Consider the following 26,780-nt stretch of genomic DNA (forward strand, 5'->3'; position numbering starts at 1 on the left):
CGCAATGAAAAGAATGGAGAAAACCATACAAGTGTTGGAATGGAATAAAAAACATGAGAAGAAGCAAAATCAAACAGATGGTGAGGTGGTAAACAGATGTGAAGTGATGAAGAAGGTAGCAGTGATTAGAGGGGGGGGGGGGGAAACACTGAATCAAGCTAAATGAATATCATCATAAATATGAAACGCGGTGAAAAGAAACTTTCATGAAGTAACGGAGTAAATGGAAATACTGGGGAAAAACTAGACATACACATATATAGGTATATAAATCCAAGTAAGAGCAAAACAAAACAAAACAAAACCAATCCGGATGAGTGTTATGCAAAAAGCGAAAAACAAAACCAAAAAAAAAAGAAAGAAAGAAAGAAAATGGAATAAAACAGAAAAACAAATGAATCTAACTCCGAACAAATGGATGTATCGGACGCAATAAAAGTATAACAAAAAAAACCGTTATTGTTGTGAATGATTTTTTTTTATTATTTTTCTTTTCACTTCACATTGGTGTAGATACACACACACACACACACACAGACACAAGGATATAAGTTTTATGATTTGCTCTACTGGTGGTAAATTAGATTAGCTCTTTCTCGACCACCTCTGTGTGGCGTGTGGTTATAATTCCTTGTATTTAGTATTCGTTTAAAACAAAAATCAACAAATGCAATAAGCTCTGATAAAACCGTTTTTTTTTTTTGGAAAATGTTCCCCCATTTCGTTGAGTTCCCTCCTATTGATTGCTTGTTAAGTGTTTAATTATCTTTGTGTTTTTTCAGTTTCGACCACCAGTAGGAGGTAAGTGGTGTACGTAAAAAATTAAGGTACGTTTTATTTTTCGTACCGGCAAACTTAATTCCTTCTCTACAGTAATAAAAATCCGGCGGGGGATTGACTGCGTTGACCGCTGACTATGTTCCACTCACTCAGGTGCCCTCACTGGAGGTTCTCGGTACTTCTGGTAAAAGGTTGAAAGGGAATTGATAACTGGCTTGGAATAGTGTTTGAATTTGCTAGTCGATCGTCTCACACAGACATCACGTAGGTATCAGAGTGTAAAGGGGTAAGTAGTAGTAGTAGTAGTAGTACACAAACTATACCGTAAGCGGCAAACCCCTTCCCCCACAATGCGCATCAGTCATTCGGTAAGCCGCTTATGTGCTAACTCACACACTCCTTATACTAACTAAGCTTTGCTAATTTTAAATTCAGTCTAATTTAAACACAAACAAAGAAAAGGACAAAAAAAACATACATCACATACATTTGCTTAATCCACAAAATAGTGCCCACGCCCCGCTTAAGCGTTGATAATAAAACAAACCCCCAATAATAATAAAAAACAACCTGTTTAAAATCGGCTTCTTACACACATCGACATGTATATGGCATGGAAATGTGAATACTTGTTTTTGCGGAAATGCATGGTAGCTTCAAAATTAAGTAATAATGGTACACTATACAATTCAAGTGACTGGAATAATGTCTGCTACACGGAAAGCAGCAGAGCGCCCTGAAGCAGCATTACGCTTACGCAAAACTACAACAAATAACAACTTAAAAATGCTCTATCCAACAACCAATACCCTTACACCCCCAATCCCTTCTTTTCCCTTCCTTGGAATGACTATCGCTCGCGGCGCTTAAGTATGTCGAACAGCACGTCCTGCGTACCGTTCTCCTCCTGCTCGCTGTCGTCCGACAGGTAGTTCCGGTTCTCCACCACCAGATGGTCCGAGTCGTCCGCGTCGCGTGCCTCGTTCACCAGCAGCGGTCGGTACTGGCCACCCTTGAACCGTACTCCAGCTGCACTACCACCACCACCACCACCACCAACACTGCCCCCGGTGCCACCATTGCCGAACTTGAGGCTACCGTTTTTGCCTACCAATCCACCACCGGATGGGCGCATGTCATCGTCCTCGTCGTCGTGGTCCTCGAGGTAGCCACCGGTGGATTTGTCTAGCGAGGAGAGCGCCGATTTGGTCGTTTCATCCCGGTAGGTTAGGAATTTGTGCACCACGTGGCAGCAGATACCGCCCAGACACATGACCAGCCCGAGTACATTGACCGTGCTGAGATGTTCGTCGTTCAACTCCACCGCGAGTATCAGTTGGCAAATTTCCTTGGAATTAAAAAAAATGCAAAAAAAAAACAATTTAATTATTTGCTTTGGCTTTACTAACAGGACCTCCTTTCATTCCAATTGTGGACCAGATTCTAAACCACCATAAATTGCCTATTATGCTACGAATGAGATTGGCATTTTAGAAAAACGCGACATTTTGAAGTTTTAATTTGAAATAGGGTAATTGTACCTGTTTTCGGCAAGGTAACTAAAAACGTGTAATGCAAAAACGCGTTGAAAATTGTCCCAACACATATTTTTTAAATAGAGATATACTCGCCGGTCTGGTGGTACAGTCGTCAACTCGTACGACGTAACAACATGCCCGTCATGGGTTCAAGCCCCGAATAGATCGTGCCCCCATACGTAGGACTGACTATCCTGCTATGGTAACAATAAGTCACTGAAAGCCAAGCTCACTCCACTAGTGGGTACTGGCAGGCCTTGACCGACAGCGGTTGTTGTGCCAAAGAAGAAGAAGATACTCACTTGGTATTCATATGCGAGGTTTGAAATAATTTCCTTGCACATTTTTCAAAATATTAAACAAAATGTGCAGAGTTTGACATTTTCGGTTGATTTGTTATCGGCCAATTTCGGCTGTTTTCGATATTAAGAGAACCAGAAAAGTAAACCAATTAAAGTGTGGTTTTTATGAGAGATTCTATGGTTGCAGAATTTATTCTAGCCCGTTTAGAATTTAAAAATCATGAAAAACAAGTAATTATTCACTTTAAATGCTGCCGAAAATAGGTACACGATAAATGTTGATTTTTGACAGATGAATGCTTTGGGCTCCTGCCGAAACTTGGAATAATAACACACTTTTGATTTTGCTGAATATTGATTTAAATCGTCGACACATAAAACAACATTTCTTGTATCAAATAACACTAATTTAACTATAAACAATCCAATAACTTTAGAGAAAAATAATAATTTGTAAGTCAGTGGTAGCCGTACTCCATAGCCATCAGACTGTCTCTTTTCTTCAATGCCTACTACAGTCAGTCCAAAAAGTATTCGTCTAGCTGAATATTTCACAGAAAAAGGCGAATTATGGCCGCAATACGTATGGGGCGATAAAAGTAATGATGAGATTTGATAAAGGGACCATTCAATACACACGTTTTGCTAAAAAAATAAGCAAATAGCAATCAAAGTACATAAAAAACTAAAAAAAAGTCGTTTGATGGGCGCGCAAAAAGTATTCGTCCATCTAGCTTTTTAATTATCTACACTGGACAAACACTACGTAGACGTGAATTAAATTTATTATTATCAATCTGCTGGTGACTTCCTTCTAAATTAATGCATTTTTAGTTGTTTCAATTGCACTTTCAGCGGTCAGAGAGGTACTAAAGGCGGGGGAGTTAAATGATTGAAGCTTGATGACGAAAATCGTATCTTTAACTTATGCATAACCTATCCTACCCATTTTTAAAGGTTACAAAATATGTGGTAGGCCTCGTTCCTTCATTTGATAAGAGTTTGGCCATTTTTCTGACACTAATTGTGTGACAAACTGCCATGTAAGCAGCCATATTTGGCGGTTAATCTAACGATAGAAGCGGTTTAATGTCCAAAAAATCAAACTTTACCCAGGAATAAGTGCATTTTGTGATGGCCAATAAGATCAGGAAAAGAGATGGGTCACATTTAGTTGACGGGTCATGCTGCATTTCATCGTAGCTGGTCATGTAATAGCTTGAATGAGTGAGTTGTTACAATCATGTTTTGTTTGAATAATACCATACACAAAAAGGTACCAAATCTGTTAAGGTGCATCAAATAATTCAGGAATTTATTTCAAATTAGGCTCTACTAACATATTAAAACATGTTTAAATCGCCAAGGTCATACGGCCGACGTCTACCATAGCGAAAACAGTCTACTAAGATGCAACATCAAAATCTCGTGTAACGGTAGCATCATGAAGTCATGATACTAGGGCTCAGTGAGGTAAGGTGAGCTAGAAAAATTATTCAAAATGATAAGAGACGAGATGGTGAAACATATTAATGCAGTTTTTAAGTACTTTGAGTCCCAGTTCTGAGAAATTTTACTTAAAATGTATCACATGTTTCAAGAACAGTCGAGCTGGAGAACATACAGGGCATTGTCATTTGCCCGAAACTCCAAACCAGCTGAAACCAAACTGATGAAAATGATTTAATAGACTCTCAATATGATATCAGATGCCTTTTTTTCAATGGAACTTGCCCACGCAGTCCGGAAATGCAATATTTCTACCAGAGAATAATGGGAACAAGTCTTGTAGGATGAGTGTATCAAAAATACGCCTTTTTAAAGGTTCAAATGAGTTCTTGCGTTGTGCAAGTAGTCACCAATAGTCATAAATGCAATAAGAAACAAGATCAGGACATTTTTTGATTCCATAACGTTTGTTTTCATACGCATATTACGCCAAAAGCCTGATAGACGAATACTTTTTACGCACCAATCAAATAACTTTTTTTAATTTTTCAATAATTTAGTTGCTATTGCACTATTTTAATGCTTATTTTTAGCAGTACGTGTGTATTGATAGTCCCTTTATCAAACCCCATGATTACTTTTACCTCCCCTTGCCTATTACGGCCATAATTCGCCTGTTCCTGTAAAATATTCAGCTAGACGAATACTTTTTGGACTGATTGTATGTTTGCAACTCACATCAAAGAGACTGTAAAAACTGCCAGCAAAATTACCAACATGGGCAACATAAAATCAATAATTTAAGTGCTTTTCAACACCAATCTTACGATAGTGAGAGTTTAGAACTGTTTTAAACAGTTTTGTCTACCTATTTCCATTGATTAAAGCATTTTCCGACCCGTATTCGCGTTGCCGAAAATAGGAGAACAGCCTGCCGTAAATAGGAACAAAAACAGTGTTTGAATTTTCAGGAATATCTCCCAAAAAATACAATTAAATCGGCAAATAAAACATAGCACAACATGAAACGATGGTTTATCGTCCAAAATAATGTCACTATCATGAACAATAATAAAAATTGTAAGTTTACCAGCATTTTTTTGTGAAACTGCTGCACTAACCTGCCCAATACGAATACAGTTACGCTAAAGGAATTTTAAAGATTAAATCAAATTTTAATAAGGGCAAAATAAGGGCAGGCAAAAGCGAACGGTTTCCAACGTATGTCGTCGCGTAAAAAGAGAGAGACGAGCGATTCAGGCAAGATTAGGGAAACTTTACTCCGGAAAATCGGGTTTGCAAAGAAAGCAAAATAGAATAGAAGAACAAATAATAAGATGGTTGGACACCAAATATGCTAGTTCCGGCAATTAAACAAAAAAAATATAAATTATACCCCAATATTTGGCAATTGCTAGAATGCAGTGCACACTTTTGTGAGACTCACTGTAAATACCGCTTCGCTCACACCTTGTGTCAAGTCACCTTGGGTTTGTAGCGCACTGTCAAAATAACAACGCTGCACCGGCGTACGAACATACACACGCAAAACACACCGCCAACCAACAAAACACGTCTGTTTTGCGCTCAAACGCAGTTTACAACGCATTGTTTTCCTTGCAAACAAAAAGAAAACCCACCCAACACAATGCAGAACAACGTAAAGAACATATTCGACAGCTTCAACGATTATCTCGTGAAGGAGCAGGAGCTGCGTACGGTAAGTGTGGAGTGCGGGGGGAAACAGCTGCCAACAACCGGCCAGTCAGCAGACAACTCTTAACCCTCCCTCTTCAAATGCCAGGAAATACGTGACATCGTCCGGGACATAGATCAGGCAGCGAAGGAAGCGGCCATCGCGCTGCAAGTCATCCACAGCAGCATCGCCGACGTGTCGGCGGCCTGCGCGAAGGCGCGCACCTTCTTCGATACCTGTCGCGAAGGGTACGCAAAGCTGGCCGCACTCATCCCAGCCGGACAGTACTACCGGTACCATGACCACTGGCACTACATGACGCAGCGCATTGTGTTTCTGATCGCACTGACGATTTATCTCGAGAAAGGATTCCTCGTCACGCGCGATACGGCGGCAGACATTTTGGGCTGTAAGTGTGGTCTAACCAATCTTTTAGAAGCAAATTTAGACACTGTTGTTAAATCGGTTATGTATGTGCTCTCTTGTTCCAGTGTCCGTCAGTCAGCAGCAAGGATTCCATCTGGACATCGAAGACTATCTGGTTGGCATTTTGCAGCTCGCCTCGGAGTTGGTAAGTAATCCTATAAAAAACCGTTTTCGTACCCTAGATTGGCTTTACAAGTACAACGAACGAACTTCTATCCGCTTTCAGAGCCGCTATGCCGTCAACTCGGTTATACTGGGTGACTACGAAAAGCCGCTGACGATTTCCAAGTTTGTCGCCGATCTCAACTCGGGCTTCCGGCTGCTGAATCTCAAGAACGATTCGCTGCGCAAACGCTTCGACGCACTGAAGTACGATGTGAAGAAGATAGAGGAAATCGTGTACGACATCAGCATACGGGGTTTGCGGACCGAAGCGACTGGTGCTGCTGCTGTTGGTGGTGCAGCAGCCGCAGAAGCACCATCCGCTCCCACAGCCGAACCAGCGGCAGCGGAGGAAAAACAAGCATAAAGTGACACAATTAGCGCGCGTTTCCTTTTGGAGGCAACGCGATGAATTATTTCATCATTTCCAACAGTTCTTTTGCATTTGAGTTTTTGTTGGCACTGTACTAACCGGATTTACCTTATGAAATAAATGGATTTTTCTACAATAATATAATAGAACAGATTTGGGTACCTACCTTAAATATGCCCGCAACGGACAGGGTCAGACTAGAGGTGTTGGTGAGGACCATAAACTCGCTCACCTCCATCGCGAACGCTATGAACGCTCCGATGGAAATTTTCGCCCACATATCGACCACCACGGCCGACGGTAGCTGCTGCACCAGGTCGTAACCTTCGAGAAGCTTTCGTCCTGCGAAAAAAAAGGACGGGAAAATTCAAAAGCCCTGCTAAGCCACTCTAAAGCCCGGTTGAGCCATACCTTCAAATCCGATGGTAAACGGCAGTACGGACAGTATCATCCATGGCTGCATGTGGAATATCATATCGATCGGGTTGTGCAGACCGAGCTTCGACTTTTGCATGATCAGCTGCGCAAACGTCCAACGGATGCCACTCGATAGGGAGGCAAACAGCAGGAAGGAAAAGCCGAGCGCATCGAACTGGGTCGATTTGTAGGTGAACATGAACAGTCCGCCGGAGATCATGACGACAATGGCCCCAAGCGACCAGCTCTGTTTGATAATGTGCAAAAATTCAATCGATTAGTATATCAAGGGGAAGGGAGTATCTATTTTTTGTCTTACCTTCTTCTCCAACTTCAGCAGTATGGCAAATATCAATATGAAGACGATCGTTGTGGATTTGGTCATTGTGTACCTTGAAAGGGAATGAAAAAAACCAAATTAATCTCTTGCCTTCATGACTCATTGCCCCTTCTATCCCAGCCCCCCAAACTTACAGTGATATTTTGACCAGCTCGAGACCCCAGTTCGAGAAGCTAATATCGATCCCGCTGGCCAATCCGGTGGGCAGTATCTTGCGCACCGACGTCCGCCAGTCGAGCAGGATGCGCGGTTTGCGCGTCACACAACGCAGCACGGCGCGCACGGCCGCCGCCAGCAGCAGCTTGATTACCAGATGGTACAGTACCACGAACAGCGGTAGCTTAAAGTGCTGCAGCAGATGCCGCTGGTAAAAGGTGAGCCCGATCGAGAGGGAAAAGTAGCAAACGATCAGCACGAGCGTTACGACGATCCGGTTCGTGAAGGCGTGCTTCTTGCGCGTATCGCCCCCGCCACCGTCCGCGTAACTTTTACTGCCCCCGGCGGTCGTGGTGACGATGTACTGGTTGTGGTGGCCATAGCTGGCGTGCAGACTGTTGTTGCTTTGGTGGTACTGACCGTGGTCCGATCGTCTGTTGGTTTCGAGCTCTATTTCTTCCTCCAGCCCGCCGCCGGCTCCTTCCTGATCCGTCGTTTGCTTCACTCGTTCATACTTGATGTTGACCATCTTTCTTTGCTATGGTTCTAGTACGCCTGGTACTGGGACCCGTTTACTAACTTTTAAGGGCAGAATGTGACTCGTCCGATGGCACAGAAAATACTCCAAACTGGATTTTGCTGCTGAAAGCTGTACTAACCCTATAGGAATCTACCTGGAATCTGCACGCGCCTCGGGCGTAGAAGGTAAATCCAATTCACTGGCATTAAATGCATTCGAAAGCTTGCAGAAAGCTATCACATAAGTCTGCGCGAGGGGTAAGATGATTGTGCCGTGTTCCAAAGCGTACTGTGCGTGTGTTGTTCTTGTTTGAACGTTCCTATGGAAACGAAGGAAAAAGGTCAACTCGGTTAGCATTCGTCCCCACACACGCAGCCTCGCGCAATCGGGGTACGTACGTAATACTTGCCACGTTTGCCTCAACGTTCACCGGGCAGCATGCAGCGGTCTTTTCACCCCCCGGTATCTATCGGCAATTTGCAACATATGGTAGCGCTTGGGCAAGTGTGCTGGATGTTGTTGACCAGTTGTTCATACCGGAAGCACGGCGACGATATATACACGATAGCGAACCGCGCGCGCACCACTCGCTGGTTGTGTGTTGAATTCTAATCCCGTTCCGTCCAACCTGTCTTATCACGGTCTTATCGCGCCTATCGCATGCACCGCTCACACCCCTGCACACTAATTACCCATCTGGATTGCCACCACCTCACTCCACTCGCTCACAGGTTCGACGACGACGCATTCGCTAGTGTACGGGTTTTCGGGGTACGGAACACACCACCAGCCTGCGCAACAATTTGTACCACCACAACACCACTACTGCTGCTGCTGCTGGAATGTGTGGTAAATACAGCTTCGTTGCTTCGTCGTTTCTTTACTGCGACTTTACAGTAACAAACGATTTTCAACTGGTGTTTGCACTGCTCGGAATGTTGTTGTGTTGTGTTGTGCGTGGATGAACGACTGTGCATGTGTCGTTGTCGTCGGTGTGTGATAGCAATTTTCCCACCGCTCTTCCCTCACGGCCTACGACGGCGCACGGTTAGAAAATAGCAACCTCCAGCAGAGCGTGCTGACGTTTGACAATCTGTCAAACGCGAAAACCAAAAGGAGAGAGGGAGAGAGAAAATAAAAAAAAATCGACGCAACAAATTAGATTTCCAGTGATCCAGTAAAGAACATTTTATTGTAGTATTATGGCCCCAAATATAAATACGAGTATATATTGCTGCTTTTTCTAAAAAGGGCACAGATCATTATTATATCGTTCCTTTGCTTCACAATCATTCCATTGCGGATTTAAATATTTTGTAATATAATTTCTGAACATCATTCTGTTCGCACACTTAAACCAGGCTTATTGCAATCCATTCATTGTCTTCTTTGCATGATTTTCAGTCCGTACAGTGGAAATCCATTCCATTCACTTTTCCGGCGTACCAGTATCACAGTCTTCACCGGAGGATACCGGTTCCTCTTTGCTTCCCTCCTTCTCCGCCATCGGCTTCTGTTCTGGCCCGTTTGGTCGAAAGTACTGTTCCGTCTTAAACACGGCGACCGGTTCGTACAGTCCGTTCGCATTCCGGTTCGTCAACCGTTCGGTGGGCTTCGGTTTGCCGAAAATGTTGAGCGACTTGAGCAGCACGTTGATCGTTTTGTCCGGAATGTCTAGCTCTTCCTCCGCAATCTGCACCTGCTTCTCGACCGCGTCCAGGTTCCGACCGACCATTCCGACGAACTGCTCGAGCTTGTCGATCCGATCGCACAGCACGTCCAGCTCTGGCCGGAGGGCCAACAGCTGCGGCACGTTCTGCGTGAGCGCCACGCTCGATTCGGCCTTTACCAGCTCGAGCAGATTTTCAAACTCCTCCAGCCGCAGCATCATCCGGTCGATGCCGACAGAGATTGGCTTAAGCTGAAAAGAAAACGGGTCGAGAGTGTTTATTGCGTTTCGCTTGGAAATTCTGGAAGTGGTCATGCTAGCTACCTCCTGATCCAGATTGGAAGCTTTAAAGTAGCCGGAGTAATCCTGGGCCAGTTCTTCGGCCATCTTCGGTTTACTGTTTAGTGGTTCTCCCTGCCACTTGGTTTAATGTTCATATTTCCGAAAAGAAACGATTATTATCAACGCTTCCCAACGCGCTGCAGGACACGTTATCAGTATCAGTTGTGTTTTTGTGGTGGATTTGTTTTCACGAAAGGTTTTTTTTTGCGTTTGTTTTGCCTTTTTGACAGCCGTTTTGTGGTTACAGCGGGGAGTTGACGACTTTTAGCTTCGATCAACTGCAAAAAGACAGAAAAGCAACGGATCCGCACAACACCGGAATGAGTCGTCGAATATTTCGCTTCAGAAATGAAACAAAAAAGGAAACACTTGCCTTGCTTTATAACAACCGTTTGTAGCAAATCGTTTATTACGAAATGAAAATGCATTACGAAGGAAAGAATGGAACCATTTTATGATTGCTTCGATTTGGCCGCCTCCCGCTCCAGTGCCCGCTGCTTCGCCTTCTCGTACAGCGGCATCAGCTGCCCGTTCTCGGCCAGCGCCTTCAGCAGCTCCACGATGAACGGCAGATAGTTGTGCTTGCGGCGAACGTTTTCCGTCCTGTATTGCTTCCGTTTCGCCGCCTCGTCCTCGATCAGCACGCGCAGATGATTGATCTTGTCCTGCTTCGCGTCCGTCTCCATCTCCGACTCGTCGCCCTGCAGCAGCTGATCGATCTGCTGCTGGTAGATCAGCTGCCGGTCCGACACGATGGCCATCAGGTTGAAATGGATCTCGCCCTTGCTGTACTTCAGCATTCGCTTCTCGATGATGGGTCGCACCACCTGCAGCCAATCCTGTCCCGGCCCGACCGCACCGTGGTCGATCGGACCCTCCTTCAGCCCGTCCAGCTCGTACAGCCGACCGTCCACCGGCACGTACCCGACGAAGTGGAACACGTCCTCCTTGCCCGAGCTCTTGTTGTCCAGCTCGAACAGCGTTTGCCGGGCGAACGAGTTGTGCACCGTGCGGATCTGGCTGGCATTGCTCAGCGCCAGGCCCTTGTTGTACGCGTCGAAGGTGCAGGCAAACTCCTTAAAATCTGTCAGCGTGCTACCGAGCTTTATGTCCGGATGGGTTGCGTTCAGCAGAATGCTCAGGATGGCCTGTGTAGCGCACGCGTTGTTGATGACCTGCTTCGCGAAGAAGATCTTCTCCAGCCGGCTGTCCTGCACGATCGATCCGGCCGGTTCGTCGTCCTTTACCCACTTGAAGAGAAACACCAGCCCGTGCACTGGTCTGCAAATAAGCGAGAAAGTGTACGAAAAGAGAAATTATCAATGAATTTCAACGAAGCCGAAACAGAGCCGGAATTAGGGGTCGGGCGCTTACTCGAGATCCTTGAAACTGTTCTCATCCAAACTCCACAGCTCTTCCACCTGAACACCGTCCACGCCTGCGGGGTGTTGGGAACGAAATGTTTCATTAAAATTCAAATACCATCTTGCCAATGTTTTTTTTTTCAGCCGGATTTTGTTTGACCACTAATTACCTACCGAACTCTTTGATAAGCTCTGTGAATACGCCGGGATCACTCTCGATCAGGCACCATTCTCCCGCACTGTCTGCCATCGGAAATTGCTAGCTGTGTGGAGTGTTTAAGCAGCTTAAAACGAGTGCCGGTGTTGCCGGATCGAAACAGAAGATAATGCTGGACTTGCGAATTTATTTGAGATCAGAAATAAAACCGTACCAAGGACGCTTTTGCTACGCAATCTGATTTGCCATTTTTTGACACATGACAATCCCTGCGCACCATGGTCGACCGCTGGAATTCATCGCCGAGGTGGACATCCGGCAGCGCATTTTAGGAAAAAAATCAAAGTGGGTATAAGGACTAGGTGGGCTTATAGGTTTGGCGGGAAGGCCATATTGGACGAACGAATGACAGGAGGGGATTCGATTGTGATACGTAGTTTTTCACCCACACTACGACACTTCATCCAAAATAGCCATTGCAATTCACACGCATACATCAACAAATGATCGAATCCCCTCCTGTCATTTCGTTTTCATTTTTCTACAGTACGGCTGTCAATTTGTTCGGGATAAGCCCACCTGTATAATAAACCCACTTTGAAAAAAATCATGAAAAGTAAAACCACAACCGTACAATCTTCGAATAAATATAATTTTAATTTATGCAAGTGCTCAAACTTAATGGATTTTAGTATCATTTTATCAATTTTTATACAAAAATAAACATTCCTTCCTCTGTGCTGGCAACACTGGCCAACAATGGCGTCGCTGACAGTTCGTTTCAGATGTCAAAGTTCTGCGCGTCGGGAATGTGTCCCGCTTCAGCAGCGTCTACACTCCTCCGCAAGAGCTGACGCGAGCACAACGCGAGAATCTGTGCAACTTCTCGGCTGGAAGCAGTCGCTACCGCTGCCTCGCACCGTGCGCTAGAACGGGACACAACATCCACTGCATCTTCTCACCATTTACCCCCCTCGTACGGCAGCGGTGTAAACGCTCCCTAAGCCTCGCATGCCAAATTCGATAGCGAATTTCCCCTTCGGGTATCATTTTTGTGATGCTTCCTCTCTTCCGAGGTTCTAGACAATTTGCTAATAATACCCGTGAACGCAAAAGTTTCCTTGTTCGTGCTATTTGCCTCCTGCCAAGTGATATTCTGCCGCGAAGTGAAGCCCCGAGTGTGAGGCGAAAATAAGGAAACCGGGCCCCGGGTGTGCTACCGTGTGCGTGCGTGCGTGCGAAAGGGAAGTAGGGTGATGAAAATCGAACCCACTCGCAACACCGTGCCGCAGCAGCGTTGATGATGCGTTGGTCTGGCGTTGGTTGTTGGTTTTGAGGTTTCTTGTTCTTTTTCCTCTCCGCTCCATCCACCCTGTGTACTGCTGTTGTGTGTGTGTGTGTGCGCGCGCTGTGAAAAGTGCGATTTTCAATGGTGGAAGTCGCGGCGGCAGTCGCTGACGACGGTATCAAAGAGTGCGCTGCGAAGTGGCAATTGTTCGGTGCGCGTTCGCTGCTGTGACGCCTACATGCCGCAAAACGGCCAGCATCGCATCGTTCCGGTCGCGCTTCGCATTGGGCAGCTAGGCGCGGGCTGCTACTGTTGGTGCCACTGCTGCCGTTGCTGTCAGTTGGGGATTTGGTAAGGAAAGCACACGGCACAACACCGGCCGCATATTTTCCGCAGCAGCAGCAGCACCGGGGACCGTTTGTAGGATTGTAAGCGGAAGGGGGAATTGCGACCCCTGCGGGAGGATGGTCGTTTCGAAGGAAGGCAAGCGCCGGCGTAAGGTGACCGCCATCGCACAAGCAGCCGGTGGGGGCAGCTCCAATCCATCCTCCGGCAGTGGCACCAATGGGCCGAATGTAGCGCCCGAGCGGGATCTTTCGCCACCGGAAATCCCGAAACGGTGGGTGCAATTGTGCTTCATTCGCCATGCCAGTTGTTAATGTTTTTCGTTCTCCTGTTTCAGTCCGAAGGTACATGCACAGCGAAAGTTTGCCCAGGGCCAAGGTACGGCCTCCTCGTCCTATCTTAGCTACTCGTCTGCCCCACCAACAACGCCCGGCAAAGACGGGCCGAATCGGGCAACGCACTCCGGCGCCGGCAATGGCACCACGCCGACCGGTCCCGGCAGCGGTACCGGAGGGGACGCCACTGCACAGGTTCCGGAACTGCTGCCCAACATGCGCCCCAGCACGGACGATTTTCTTACGTTCCTGTGCTTCCGCGGCACGCCGGTACTGCCGCCGGAGTTGGACTTTTTCAACAAATCAAGCACCACTGCCGCCGGAAACAGTGGCACAACCAGTGGCGCAAGATCATCAGCCACAGCGGGTGGCTCCGGCAGCTCCAAACTAAAGGGCTCTCCCCAACCGAAACCGGCCGTAGCGTCCACGAACGAAACGGCCGCATCCGCCAGCAATCCTGCTACGAGCTCTTCCAAGCCGGCCCAAGGCGCCAAACAAACGCCAGCAACGCAAGTGAAAGCCACTACACAGGAATCAACCGGCCAGGACAAGGCAACTGTAGCACCCGCTGCTACATCGTACATGCCGTTTGCGGTGCGCAAAAGGGCCGAGCAACATCCGGCCCCGGCCGAGTCACGAACCGATCGAAAGCGTACGCAGGATAAGATGCAAGCGCTGCGCAAAAAGTACCACGATCAGCGCGTTGCTAAGCTGCGTGCGACGGGCCAGGGCCAGAGGCAGAGTGGCCGCGGGACGGTGGCAATATCGACACGCTCTTCGGCCGTTCCTTCGAAAGCTGGACCGAAAGAGGAAGAGGAAGATGTGGTAGAGGAGGAGGAGGAGGAGGAGGAAGAGGAAGGCGATGAAGACGAAGACGAGGCAAGTTCGGACAATGAAGAAAAGGAGGACGAGCAAGAAGGCAAGCCGGGCAAAAAGGGCGAAAAGGAAGAGCCAAACGTTGGCAGACGGAAAAGTGGGCTCCGGAGCGGGGCGGCATCGCATGCATCCAGTCCGGCGGTCGAGAGCGGGAAAGGATCGCCGGCCAAAATTCCGCGCAATACGAAGCGTGATTCATCGAAAGGTGGCCCAGATCCGGAGACAGGCAAAGATTCACCGGCAAAATCGATTGAAAGTAAAGCTGGTGGTAAGGGGACGAAGACAGCAACTACTCCACCTGCTACGCCTACTGAGGACGCTTCTAGGCAGAGTGTAACGCGTACAGCCGCAGCAGCAGCCGCCGCTAATTCGAAGAAAACGGCCAAAGAAACGCCGAAAAGTTCACCCACACAGCAGCCCGCGGCGACGGTCGCTCCCGATACGGAGGGAAAAGAGATGCGTACGACACGGCTGTCCGCTCTGCGCAATCCACCCCCTGTGGCAACTAAAGCAACGCCCGAAAAGTCGCCTGCTGCGACGAAACCGGCAAAGGAGAAGCAGCAGCAGCAGAAGCAGCCGGATCGTGTGGACTTTTCTTCCGACGATGACGAGCCGCTGTCGCGGACCACTCGCACCGAGAAACGTGCGTCGGACAGGGCGGTTAGGACTTCCCCCGAGGCGGGCAAAACGACGCGTTCCGGTAGGAGCCGCAAGTCGGAACCGGCCGCCACACTGGACAAGGATCCGGACGAAATGCCGGACAAGAAGACGCGCCGTTCGGAGTCGGTCGTCAGCCGGCGGTCGGATATAAGCTCCCGCAAGTCCGAGATGCGTGAAGTGCTGCCGAAAAAGGCGGAAGAAGCTACAAAACCGCAACCGGCCCAGCGAGGACGGAAGCGGAAGGAACCGGTCGCCCAAACGCAGCAACCCGCCGTCAAGTCGACCAAAGAGGAAGAGGCCCCGCACAGCGAACCGAAGGTGGAAGGTGCGACGGATGCGACGGAGCGAAAGCAGCCGGCGACGGTCGGGCGAAAGAAGCGCGAAACGCCAGCGCCGGATGCAGCCGGACGCGACGGTACGCTTTCCCCGGAAGTGGAGGAGAAAAAACCGAAAACGGCCTCCTCGACGCCGGTCGAATCGCTCAGCACGTCGCGCCCGTCGCGCAAAACGAAGGAAGCGGCCACGCTGTACATGGAGCTGATCGGGCGAAAGCTCAACCACGACGACAAATCAGACGACGATGCGTCCTCGCTGGACAGTCTCGAGCTGCCGAACGTACGTAAGATGGAGCGGATGGAGAACGAGCTGAAGGCGAATGCGGGCAAGACGCGGGACGCTAGACAGTCGGCGGCTAAGGCGAAAAGGAAAGCGGGAGCCGCAGCCGCCCGGTCGGTGGACGAGGACGAGGTGGAAAAGGAAACGGGCGGCGATGAGACGAAGGTAATCGAAAAAAGCTTTAGCGATTCGGACGAAGAGCCGTTGGCGAGCAAGTTTCAGCGCAAGCAGCAGCAGGCGCGCCGACAGACGGCCAAAGCAAAAGCGGGAGCACCGGCCAAACAAACCGCCGGGCGCAAGAATGCGAAGAAAGCGAACGTATCGGATGAGGGTAAATCCACCGAGGAGGTTTGCTCGCCCGACAAAAAGGACGGCGGAGAAAGGAAGTCGGCCAAGGTCGAGGAACCGCCGGTGCAGCGGCAACAAGCGGCCACAAAAAAGGGTTCGCTGGTCGGAGCGGCAGCGGCAGCCGCCAGCATAAACTCCCCGACTGGGACAATGAAACAAAACGGTACTACGGTAGCGAATGTTGCCCCGGGCACCGGGGGGAGTAGTACCGTTGCACGCACTCCCACCAAGCTGAATGCGAAAGGTGGTGGGACCACCAGCAGTCCACTCGAATCGCCGGCCCTGTCGTCAGATCATCTGAAAAGTCCCACCACCTCGGAGGGACAGAATTTGTCGCGGCTGAACAAATCGATGGACAATACGCAGCTGTCGACCACGGTCGAGCCGGCCGAAAGCCCCATCAAGATCCCGCAGATGCTCAACATACCGACCGTCGTGCCGAGCAGCTACCAAACGTCGTCCTTTCTGCACCACGCGTCGCCGGTGACGTCACCGACGCAAGCACTCCACCAACAGCAAACTCCCTTTACCCGTGCCATAAAGCCGTCGCTTGGGACGGCGACGAACGCTGCCGGGCCGGGGGCGAACAATGCTTCTTCCACCGATGCTTACCACCACCCTTTAGCGAACGCGTCCAGCCAACCGACCGACCACGGTAGCATGCCTTTCAACCGCTCTGGCACGACGAATGCGGCGGCAAACGCAGCCACCGCCGGTCAATCCACCTCCGCCACCCCCAAGGCAGACTTTACCCTTCCGCTGGACGATGCGGACTTTCTGAAAGCGTTCGAGAAGTGCGCCTCGGGCGAGCCGATCGGGGCGGATAAGCCGCCCGCCCACTCGTCCCTGCTCGGCAACCTGCTGCCGAGCAAGGAGGAGTCGGAAAAGATTTTCGGCATCGCTAGCGTCAGCCTGGCGCAGAGTTCCGGCCCGCTCGACACCAAGTGCACGCTGGGGAAGTGTGGCTCGGTACACAAACCGCCGCTGGGGCCGCCCGTGCTGACGGAGTCGCTGCTCGGTGGCAATCTGTCGCCGCGCGATCGCCGCAAGGCGAAGGTGAACATGACGCACGAGCAGATACAGAAGTGGATCTACGAATCGTCCTGGTCGCCGATCGAGGACGACCTGAAGGATGACGAGCTGGAGCTGCTGGAGCCGGGCGCCCGTACACCGCCGCCCCCGGTGACGGGTGCTGCGGCGGCTTCTACTGCTTCCGCACCGGCCGGGACCACCGCGCAAGCGTCCACTACGACGACGTCCGGCTCGGGTTGGGCAGGAATGATGGCTTCCACGTCAACGCCGATCAGCACGCCCGCCCACGGCAACGGTCGGGGCAAGGAAGAGCAGAATCGTACCCCTACGAGCGCTCCAGTTGTTTCTCCTCTCGCCGCAACTACTGTGGTGGGGGAGAAAAAGGACACGACACCGTTCCAGGGACAGAAGCAATCGGCCGCCCCATCCGCTCAGGAGGTAAAACCGGCCGGCAACGATAAAGAAAGCACTCCGGCAAAGACGCAAAGCAGTGAGGCACAATCGGGCAAGGAAGGGGGAGGACCATCGGCGTCCACTCCAACCGTCAAGCCGAAGGAACCGAGAAAATCCAAAGCAGAAACACCCGCAACACCGACGACAACGCAGACTGCACCGCGTGCCACCGCCACCACACCAACCACGACGACGTCGGGCGAACGGAAGCCAATCTACCGGAATGCAACGGGACGAACGCCCGTCTACAAGCAGGACGCAATGGCCGCCAAGCAATCACCGGCGGCACAGACGACCACCAGCCCAGCAGCTGGCCAAAGCGTACCGACAACATCGCCTTCCACGAAGCCAGCGGCCGGTCAAGGTCCCTCCGGTGGTGCCCCGGGAGCAGCAGCATCCGCACAGAGCGGCAGCAACAAGTTCGGCGCCTTCTCGCCCGTCAACGAAACGAGTGTGTACTCGTTCGACAAGGAGGAAGACTTTATGCCGGTGGCGACACCGTTCCGCCGGCAGCACGGACCAGCTACCGGGGCAGGCGGTCGGCGGGAGTCGTGCAATTCGTCCGCCCGCGATGAACCAACTACCAAGCGTGATGCAACGCCCGTGGCGGACGAGAAAGCGGCTTTTCAGAAACCACCCGCCATAGCGAGCAAAGCAAACAACGCGGGAGGATCCAGTTCAGCTCCCGCCACTGCCGAGGAGAAAGCGAAAGCAACCGAAGAGGACGCAGATCGGAAAGACGAGGACAAACCATTGACGGTGAAGCAGGAAGCGAGCGATACCGAGGCGGACGGTGGTGCTGGTGGTAGTGGTGCCGGTGGACAGACGTTTTACATTCCACTACAGGGTCCGACCGCGGGTGGCAGTACGGCAGGCGGCAGTACCGGTGGAAAATCATCCGATCAGCTCATCCAGGGCGTCGCGGTCAAGCTCGGAACGGAGGGGCCCGATGGGCCGAACCAGCGCGTTATAATGCACGCCAAGCTGGTGACGAAGGCTGAGATGGGCTCCAATCCCACCACGCTGCCCGACTCGATGAACGTGCAGGAGCTGGTCAAGAGCCTAACGGCGCAGGGTGGTGCGGCAGCAGCCCTCGGCAAGGAGGGGCTGGCGAAGCTGCTCCCCATGGGGCTGCTCCAGTCGCGGCTCAAGTCACCGACGGCAGATGCCCCAGCGCCCTCAACCGATGCACGCACACCGACGCTCGAGGATCGGGCCAGTGCCGAACCGATGTCCCGCGGTTTGTCGCGCATCGCCTCCAACTCGTCCCTCTCGTCCCAGCGCTCGAAGCCGACGGGCGGCAAAAGCAACGCCAAGGGCGGAACCGGCGCTGGCCGGGGCAGTGTGGAAACGGTACCGCCACCCCAGCCAGACAACAACACGGTGTTCCCGCGCCGGGACGATCCAGCCCAGATGGTGGAGGCGCCGGTGTTCAAGCCGACCGAAAAGGAGTTCCACGATCCAATGGAGTACATCGAGCGAATCGCACCGATCGCGTCCCGGTTCGGCATCTGCCGCATCGTGCCGCCGGCCAGCTTCAAGCCGGAGTGCCGCATCGCGGATGATATGCGCTTCATGGCGTACAACCAGTACGTGCACAAGATGCTGCACCGGTGGGGCCCGAGCGCGAAGGAGTACGCCGCCATCAAGAAGTATCTGGCGACGCAGAGCATCAATCTGCAGGCGCCGCCGGTGATCGGCGGCATGGAGGTGGACCTGCCCCGGCTGTACCACACCGTGCAGGAGCTCGGCGGGCTGAAGGAGGTGATCGAGAAGAAGAAGTGGGCCCGCGTGTCGGAGGACATGTGCATCCCGAAGGCGGCGCACGATCGCGTCTCGAAGCTGGACGACATCTACTGCAAGTATCTGCTGCCGTACGATACGCTGTCGCCGGCCGAGCGCCAGAAGCTGTTCGACGAGGTGGAGGCGGACTGGGCCAAGCGGGAGGCGAAGGCGCGCCGCAACGCGGACAAGGGCGTCGGGTCGGAGATCCGCAACAGCGGCGACTCGGACGAAGACGACTCGAACGACGACGAGGAGGAGGAGGACGAGGACGAGTGCTCGATGGAGTGCATCGTGAAGGGGCGCAGCATGCCGCTGAACCAGTTCTTTCGCATCGCGCGCAACACCATGTCGCTGTGGTTCCGGAACAGCGAACCGACGGTGGCGGAAATCGAGGCCGAGTACTGGCGCCACGTGGCGGTGCGCGACAGCCACGTGTGCGTGCACTCGGGCTCGATCGACTCGAGCGCGTTCGGGTACGGGTTCCCCAGCCCGAAGGTGAAGGGTTCGTCGTGCGCCAAGCACCCGTGGAACCTGAAGGTGCTGACGAACAACAGCGGCTCGATACTGCGCTCGCTCGGCCCGGTGATGGGCATCACGATACCGACGCTGCACGTCGGCATGCTGTTCAGTGCGTGCTGCTGGTATCGCGATCCGCACGGCCTGCCCTGGATCGAATATCTGCACACGGGCGCGAACAAGATCTGGTACGGCGTGCCGGACGATCAAAACGCCAACTTCCGCGCAGCACTGACCGTGCTGGTGCCGACGCACTGCCAGAACAAGACGATCTGGCTGCCGTGCGATACGGCGATGGTGCCGCCGCACATGCTGACGGACCGGAGCGTGTCGCTGTGCCGCACGGAGCAGCAGCCGGGCCAGTTTGTGGTGGTGTTTCCGCGCGCGTACACCTCGAGCCTTTGCACCGGGTACGCGGTGTCGGAGAGCGTGTACTTCGCTACGAACAGTTGGCTCGACACGGCCAAGGAAGATTTTAGGGTAGGTAGAGGATAGACACATGTGGGTTTGAAGTGTAATAAATGATTAATTTTATGTTTTTAATAGGACATACAGGAAAGTTGCGAACCGACCATGTTCTCGGTGGAGCAGCTGCTATTTGCAATCGCGAACGATCAGCGCAGCAACCATGATACGCTTGTGCAGGCGTACCCAATGATAGTCGATATCTACGAAAAGGAGAAACTACATCGACAAACGCTAAAGGTAAGGTTTCAGACGTATTCAGTGGGCATAGGGCGATTCAGGAGTAAGGAGAGAAGTCTCTGAAGTCAGTTTTGTGATTTCATGTCAATAACGAATCGTGTTGGGTAAATCTGATTCAGATTCATGAATCTGAATGAATCTTTCAAATAATTCAATGAATCTGAATCTCGGTTGGAAAGATTCATGAATCTCAAAGCTTCATGAATCTTCAAAAATTCATAATTCTTGAAAAAATCATGTTTCTCGAAAAATTCATGAATCTCGAAAGATTCATGAGTCATGTGAGATTCCTTGGAATATTAATTTTTTTTTTAATATTTAGAGATTCATTGAACTGATTCAGATTCATGAATCAGAAAGAATATTTCAAATAATTCAATGAATCTGAATCTCGGTTGGAAAGATTCATGAATATCAAAGATTAACGAATCTCGAAAGATTTATGATTCTCGAAAGATTCATGATTCTCGAAAGATTCATGATTCTAAAAAGATTCATGATTCTCGAAAGATTCATTAATCTCAAAAGATTCATGAGTCATGCGAGATTCCTTGTACATTCTTGAATATTTAGAGATTCATTAGGTAAATCTGATTCAGATTCATGAATCAGAAAGAATATTTCAAATAATTCAATGAATCTGAATCTCGGTTGGAAAGATCCATGAATCTCAAAGATTCATGATTCTCAAAAGATACAGATACATAATTCTCAAAAGATTCATGATTCTTGAAAAATTCATGAATCTCGAAAGATTAATGATTCTCGAAAGATTCATGATTCTCGGAAAATTGATGAATCATAGGAAAATGATGATCTCTTCTATAAAGATGAAATGTCGTGAATTATTGAAAATTCGTGAATCTTTATATATTAATGAATCTTTGAAGATTCGATTTGAAATACGAATCACTCATCACTTAACCAACGCATTTATACTAACCACATCCTCTCTCTCTCTCTCCAAACACTCTAACTCATCACCTTCCCCCTCCAGGAGCAAGGCGTAACCAAATCGGAACGCATCGAGTCGAAGAAGAAGAGCGCCTCGCTCGATGAGTTGGAGTGCGAGCGGTGCCGGGCGAACCTCTACCTTTCGCTGGTGAAGGTAAAGGTGACCCGGTCGGACGACGACGACGAGGAAGGGGACGAAGACAATACGACGGTGGACGAGGAGGAGCGCATCTACTGTCTGAAGCACGCGGTAAAGCATCTAGCCGATGGTGGCCTGCAGACCAAGCACTGTCGGCTGGCGTACACCTACTCGCTGGATGACATCGAGGAGCTGCTGAAGAAGCTGCAGGACCGGATCGCCAACAAAAAGTCCACGAAATCAAGTGCCGGTAGCAGTGCTGGTGGTGGTGGCGGAGGAGCAGGAAGTGGAAGTGGTGGAGGAGGTGGTGGAGGTGGTGGGGGCGGTGGTAGTGGTCGTGGGAAGTCTTCCCTGCATCTAGCGTCCACCTCGTCCCAGTCGTCATCGTCCTATCAAGCGCCCAGTCACAGCAAGTACGCTGGCATGGCAACGATGCTAAAGTAAGAGAGTGCAGACCACTGCTTAGAGCAGTGGTGACTAGATTTAAAACGTTTCCAGAACCGTGCGTGGTAAGTTTAAGGGGCCCTAACAAGCACCCAAAAACACTAACCCTTATTGTATTTACAAAATATTTTGATGAAAGTGTGGACGCCATTTTATGGAAGGCATGATGGCGTATGCGAGGAAAGAGGTTTCTACTTTAGGGCTTTTATTTTATGCAATTTAACCATAGATCGGGGCATATCAAGGCTCGCCTCCGTTCGTGTAGGATAGCGGTACTAGCGCACGATGGGAAATCACGATGTAAAGAGAACGGTGAGCAAGAATCAAGCTCAATACGCTTGGCCAGTTTGCATCCCACATTTAATTTAGGTACAGTATTTTACAGACAGTTTGTTGCCGCCTACTGTCGCCGTCCCTATTCCTTTTTTATTCCTTTTTAAGGGCTTCACTTTAACGCGACAGTATTACCACGTTCTTATCCATATTGTATCCGCATGGGCGCTCACATGAATAAGGTAGAGTGTGTGCCCCGGACAGCTAGCGGCAATAGAAATGCAATCTCAAATCTTTCCCGTACCTTGTACGATAGGGGGACGAAAATCATGCAATCATGAATTACCACGGGCATTGTTTGTGCATTAGTTTACACCGCGTGCAGTAATAGTAGTTAGTTTAAGCTTTTCGAATTATAAGGAACACATCCCTTGCTTTACAACACACTCGCCTAGAGAACAGATTACATGCATAGATAGTGCATCGTTTTGCGCGTCTCCCGAGAGCAGACTAGGAGCAACAGGATGTGCGACTTTCTTCCTTCGCTGTGCCGCTGTTGTAGTGTTTTAGTGTACCCACAATCCGGCTACTAGTAGGTGTGCAATATGCCTACATTCCTTTTGGAGATGCTTGATCCTTCCCGCCACCATTACTCTGTCCACAGCGCTTAGAATAGTTATTGTTAAGAGAAGACAAATAATCGCAACCATTCAACACCTAATGCCAAATGTGCGCTCCGATATGATTGGAGGCATAACACGCGATGTATGTGTGTTTGTGGGTGTGTGTGTGTGTGTGGGGAATGCTAATAATGTGTGAAGGAGGAAGGTAGTTCCTAGCGTGGACGATAATTAGTTAAGACAGGGAACTTATCGCCCACGATCAATCGCCCGATCGCATGCTAATGCAAACCCCTCGTATATATCCCCATTGATGGCTGTTGAGAGAAGATAGAAAGAGGAAATGAAAATCAGTGTTAAAGATGTGTATTTCCACCCTGCCGCTGGTGGGTGCACGTACGGTATGTGAGTGTGTATTAGATGCACCTGTGCACATTTTCCTTCTTCAGCAATTTAATCCATATCGCGCTTCAGCAAGAATCGAACAGGACATTGTGGAACATGTGGAAGCCATCAATTAACGCGCCATTATTGCTTTTGTACGTACGATGCAGAAGAAAACATTTGCTCTAGCCTAGCCATGTATCATCATCTGTTGCGTGTTTAAAGTTAAGTTTTTCTAACCGATAACCACGCTCTACGCCCCGCCACTCCACAACAATATAATTCTTTCTAAGTGTAATTTATGTGTAGATGTGCATATATTCGTGTACATGTGTGTGTGTGTGTGTGTGTGTGTATGTATGTATATAATTGTACTTGTAGTGTATATGTACGCATCCTTGCATGTGCGTGAAGGAAGCGGGGGAAGTAATGCAATCGTGTGAGTATGAGAAAACGGCGCAATACCAGACTAGTCGGAATAGATTAACAATTATTGGAACGGAACAGAGAAAAAGAGGCAACATCACCATGGGGCAACTAGGGTGTAGTTAGGCAGGTAATTTATAACGGAAAGATGCGTTAAATACGAAGCGACAAAGCAGCAGAAATAAGAAGGAAAAGAGAAAAAAATAATTGCGCAACATAAAAGAAAAGATGGAAACGCATGTGAGGTTGAATGGTGCAAACTGCTTTAGAAAACAAACAACAATATGGATAATGTAACACAGTGAGAATGAGCGAATTAGTGATACATTTATACACACACAGCATGCATACATAAATACATACATATACAACTACCACCAGCGGAAAATAGTGGACAAAAAAAACGGAAATCCTTTAATCATCGGTACGGCGAACGAAAGATGTTGTAGCAATGAGAAAAGAAAACCAGTCGCGGGGATAAAAATTAACGCATTAAGACAGAATTTAGAGTTTATCAATGGGAAACAAGCGAAACAAAGCAAGAGAGAAGAATAGGGCAACCGGGAGAGAGGGAGAGTGTAAGTTAAAAGAGGATTTATTTACTACTAACGACTTCCCGCACCTCTCCTTCGTGTGAGCTGAAATCCGCTTATCTGTTAGGAGGTCGTCGATTCGAGTCGATGCAAATCGTTTAGGGTTTAACCTGCAGGCGGCATACATTACATAGTGGATGCTATCGAGGAGACTACACACACACAGACACGTATAAAAGAGTTCAATATATGTTTAGAGATAGATATTCCCTAAAAGAAATGTGTGGTTTTGTTTATTTGTTGTTAATTTACTTTCTCCTAATCGAAAGAAAAGGATTGGATACGCAAAATGTGGCGAGAAGGAGCTATTTTTCTCCCTCTCTCACTGTGAAGTTTATGCTTACTCATTGCCCTTCATACGGTACGGTTAATGTATCCACTATCAACGAGAGCAATACAGTAGGCATTGGAGTGTTTCTAAGCACGCTGTTTCTTGTTCTGTTTTTCTCCCAAATCCTCCATCGGTTCCATCAGTTCTGCCTTTTGCGCTGCCGGCATTGGCAGTTTTTCTTCCTTCGGCGGTTCGTACGGTGGCAGCGACTTCTGGCCGGCGAGATGGTTCCTCAACGCAGGTAAGCTGTCGTTAGCAACGTGGTGCCGTATCGCTTTGAAATACTCCACGTAGTGGTGTAGATTGTGCCTGAAACGAGTGATAAAAAGAGCTCGCGGTAAGTTCGTTCCTTTTCTTTAAGTAAAACGCGACTTCGATAGCGCCATACATCATAAGCAGAATCGGGCCCAGCATTTCGCGCGTATTGTGCAGATGGTGCACGTAGGCGCGGGAATGTTTCTGACACGTGTAGCACTTGCAGCCGGGCAGTAGCGGTCCAAAATCTTCCGCCCATCGCGCATCGGTCGTATCCAGCTCGGTCACGTGCTCCTGCTCCGTCGAGGTAACGTCGAACGAAAACACCAACGCACGATGCTCCTGGGCAGCTTTCAGGTAAACGTAGCTCGTGTCAAACACGTCCACACCGGCGGCAACCATCTCCAGCACCAGGGCTGGATCGTACGAACCGAAGCAGAGGCGGACCTTCGCCTCCGGCAGCTGCTTGCAAACGTTGGCCACGATGCCCAGCGCCGCTGACCCATCCATCCGTGCCACCGACGGGCCGTGCATGTGCAATCCCTCGATTAAGTATCCTGCAAACGCGTCATCGGATTGGCGCAGAAATGCAACCGACTGTTCGCGCAGCTTCTCGTTGTAGCCACCGACGACGGGACCGATCAGGCAGGATGATTGCAGTGCGTCCGACTTCCTGTGCCATTCTAAGCACTGCTCGACAAACTTTTCCGTTCGGTCGAGTGACTTTTGGTCGCGCTTTTTCGAACTGCTCGCGTCTGTATCGCCATCGTACAGCGGGACGTACGCGTCGGGCCGGAACGTTTCCACCAGCGTCATGTACTGCTCTAGGGTAATGTTTCTCCTACCGTTGCGCGTGTAGATAGGCAACGAGTCCTTCTCTGGCAGTCCCGGTATGGGCGGTTCGCTTGGATCGCGCACGAACAGCAGCGTGGCACAGTTGCTTTGCGCGATAAATTCGGCGATCGTTATGCGGCTTGCTTTGATCGCTTCCTGCATGTGCAGCGTGTTGGAGATGCTCAGATGCAGAAAGCAGGACGGGTCACCGGAAACGTGCTGCATGGCCTCCTTGCTTAGGTGAGGAATGCTGCCACCCTGCCAAAGGAAAACACAACACGCGCGTACGCACACACGCACACGAGAGCATGAACGAAAATTGGCTTTGCGTTTTGCGCTTCTTTCACTTACCTTGGTGTGGAAAATAAAGGCCGGCGTTTGCAGGGACAGATTCGGCAGGCGGTCCAGGCCCCCGAGGACACCCAACCGGCCGGAGCATTTCGTAACGGTGCTTAGCGTAAATTTCATCCTGTAAACGTAAACAACGTGCGTGCGAGTTTTGTTTTCCTCCCGGCTTTGGTTGTGCATGGGGTCAGGCGCGAGCTTTGACAGCCAACCGAATTAACCCTTGAAGTGGCATGGCAATGCGTTTGAATGAATCCGTTTGTTCAAATCAATTTTCGTGCATCATTTGCAGAGCTGTTTCTCTTTTATGAAGAAACGTATTAAAGAATTACTCAAGACAAATTGTGTGAGAAGAACATGTACCATTTATTGATTAGCTTTGCATCATCTCTCCCTAAAGAGTTACAAATGTATGGCTTTAAAAATAATTATAAAAGCTCTGAAAGAAACAAAAGAGACATACTCGTCCCGCACACGCCTGGTATCTGCTATTTGCTTTGGATTTTATGTTCCTATATGCTGTCGGTTTCTTA

At 49.6% G+C, this 26,780-nt stretch overlaps 6 protein-coding genes across 6 annotated transcripts; 2 read left to right on the plus strand and 4 right to left on the minus strand.

Annotated features, from left to right (window-relative positions):
• Positions 1-456: 456 nt before the first annotated feature.
• LOC120947725 (solute carrier family 35 member C2) lies at positions 457-9,246 on the minus strand. Its single transcript, XM_040363333.2, has 6 exons — positions 8,558-9,246; positions 7,618-8,478; positions 7,463-7,535; positions 7,138-7,390; positions 6,893-7,068; positions 457-2,128 (listed from the first exon to the last, which is right to left on the minus strand). The coding sequence occupies exons 2-6, from the start codon at positions 8,166-8,168 to the stop codon at positions 1,631-1,633; spliced, it is 1,551 nt and encodes a 516-aa protein (XP_040219267.2). The 5' UTR covers positions 8,169-8,478; positions 8,558-9,246; the 3' UTR covers positions 457-1,630.
• LOC120947727 (translin) lies at positions 5,264-6,881 on the plus strand. Its single transcript, XM_040363335.2, has 4 exons — positions 5,264-5,789; positions 5,874-6,174; positions 6,257-6,336; positions 6,418-6,881. Exons 1-4 carry the CDS (start codon positions 5,718-5,720, stop codon positions 6,718-6,720), a joined length of 756 nt encoding a protein of 251 aa, XP_040219269.2. The 5' UTR covers positions 5,264-5,717; the 3' UTR covers positions 6,721-6,881.
• Positions 9,247-9,317: 71 nt separating the features above from the next.
• On the minus strand, positions 9,318-10,392 carry LOC120947728 (biogenesis of lysosome-related organelles complex 1 subunit 4). Its single transcript, XM_040363336.2, has 2 exons — positions 10,153-10,392; positions 9,318-10,080 (listed from the first exon to the last, which is right to left on the minus strand). Exons 1-2 carry the CDS (start codon positions 10,213-10,215, stop codon positions 9,589-9,591), a joined length of 555 nt encoding a protein of 184 aa, XP_040219270.1. The 5' UTR covers positions 10,216-10,392; the 3' UTR covers positions 9,318-9,588.
• A 152-nt stretch (positions 10,393-10,544) lies between these two features.
• On the minus strand, positions 10,545-11,950 carry LOC120947726 (ubiquitin carboxyl-terminal hydrolase isozyme L5). The gene is made up of 3 exons (XM_040363334.2): positions 11,709-11,950; positions 11,545-11,608; positions 10,545-11,451 (listed from the first exon to the last, which is right to left on the minus strand). The coding sequence occupies exons 1-3, from the start codon at positions 11,782-11,784 to the stop codon at positions 10,623-10,625; spliced, it is 969 nt and encodes a 322-aa protein (XP_040219268.1). The 5' UTR covers positions 11,785-11,950; the 3' UTR covers positions 10,545-10,622.
• Positions 11,951-12,383: 433 nt separating this feature from the next.
• On the plus strand, positions 12,384-23,596 carry LOC120953331 (mucin-19). Its single transcript, XM_049607983.1, has 4 exons — positions 12,384-13,598; positions 13,662-20,424; positions 20,491-20,649; positions 21,647-23,596. The coding sequence occupies exons 1-4, from the start codon at positions 13,444-13,446 to the stop codon at positions 22,184-22,186; spliced, it is 7,617 nt and encodes a 2,538-aa protein (XP_049463940.1). The 5' UTR covers positions 12,384-13,443; the 3' UTR covers positions 22,187-23,596.
• A 1,067-nt stretch (positions 23,597-24,663) lies between these two features.
• On the minus strand, positions 24,664-26,526 carry LOC120953327 (queuine tRNA-ribosyltransferase accessory subunit 2). Its single transcript, XM_040373158.2, has 3 exons — positions 26,254-26,526; positions 25,202-26,160; positions 24,664-25,122 (listed from the first exon to the last, which is right to left on the minus strand). Exons 1-3 carry the CDS (start codon positions 26,428-26,430, stop codon positions 24,900-24,902), a joined length of 1,359 nt encoding a protein of 452 aa, XP_040229092.2. The 5' UTR covers positions 26,431-26,526; the 3' UTR covers positions 24,664-24,899.
• Positions 26,527-26,780: the final 254 nt, after the last annotated feature.

This window comes from Anopheles coluzzii, chromosome 2 (genome assembly GCF_943734685.1).
Source record: "Anopheles coluzzii chromosome 2, AcolN3, whole genome shotgun sequence".
In the NCBI taxonomy this organism is placed as follows: domain Eukaryota; kingdom Metazoa; phylum Arthropoda; class Insecta; order Diptera; family Culicidae; genus Anopheles; species Anopheles coluzzii.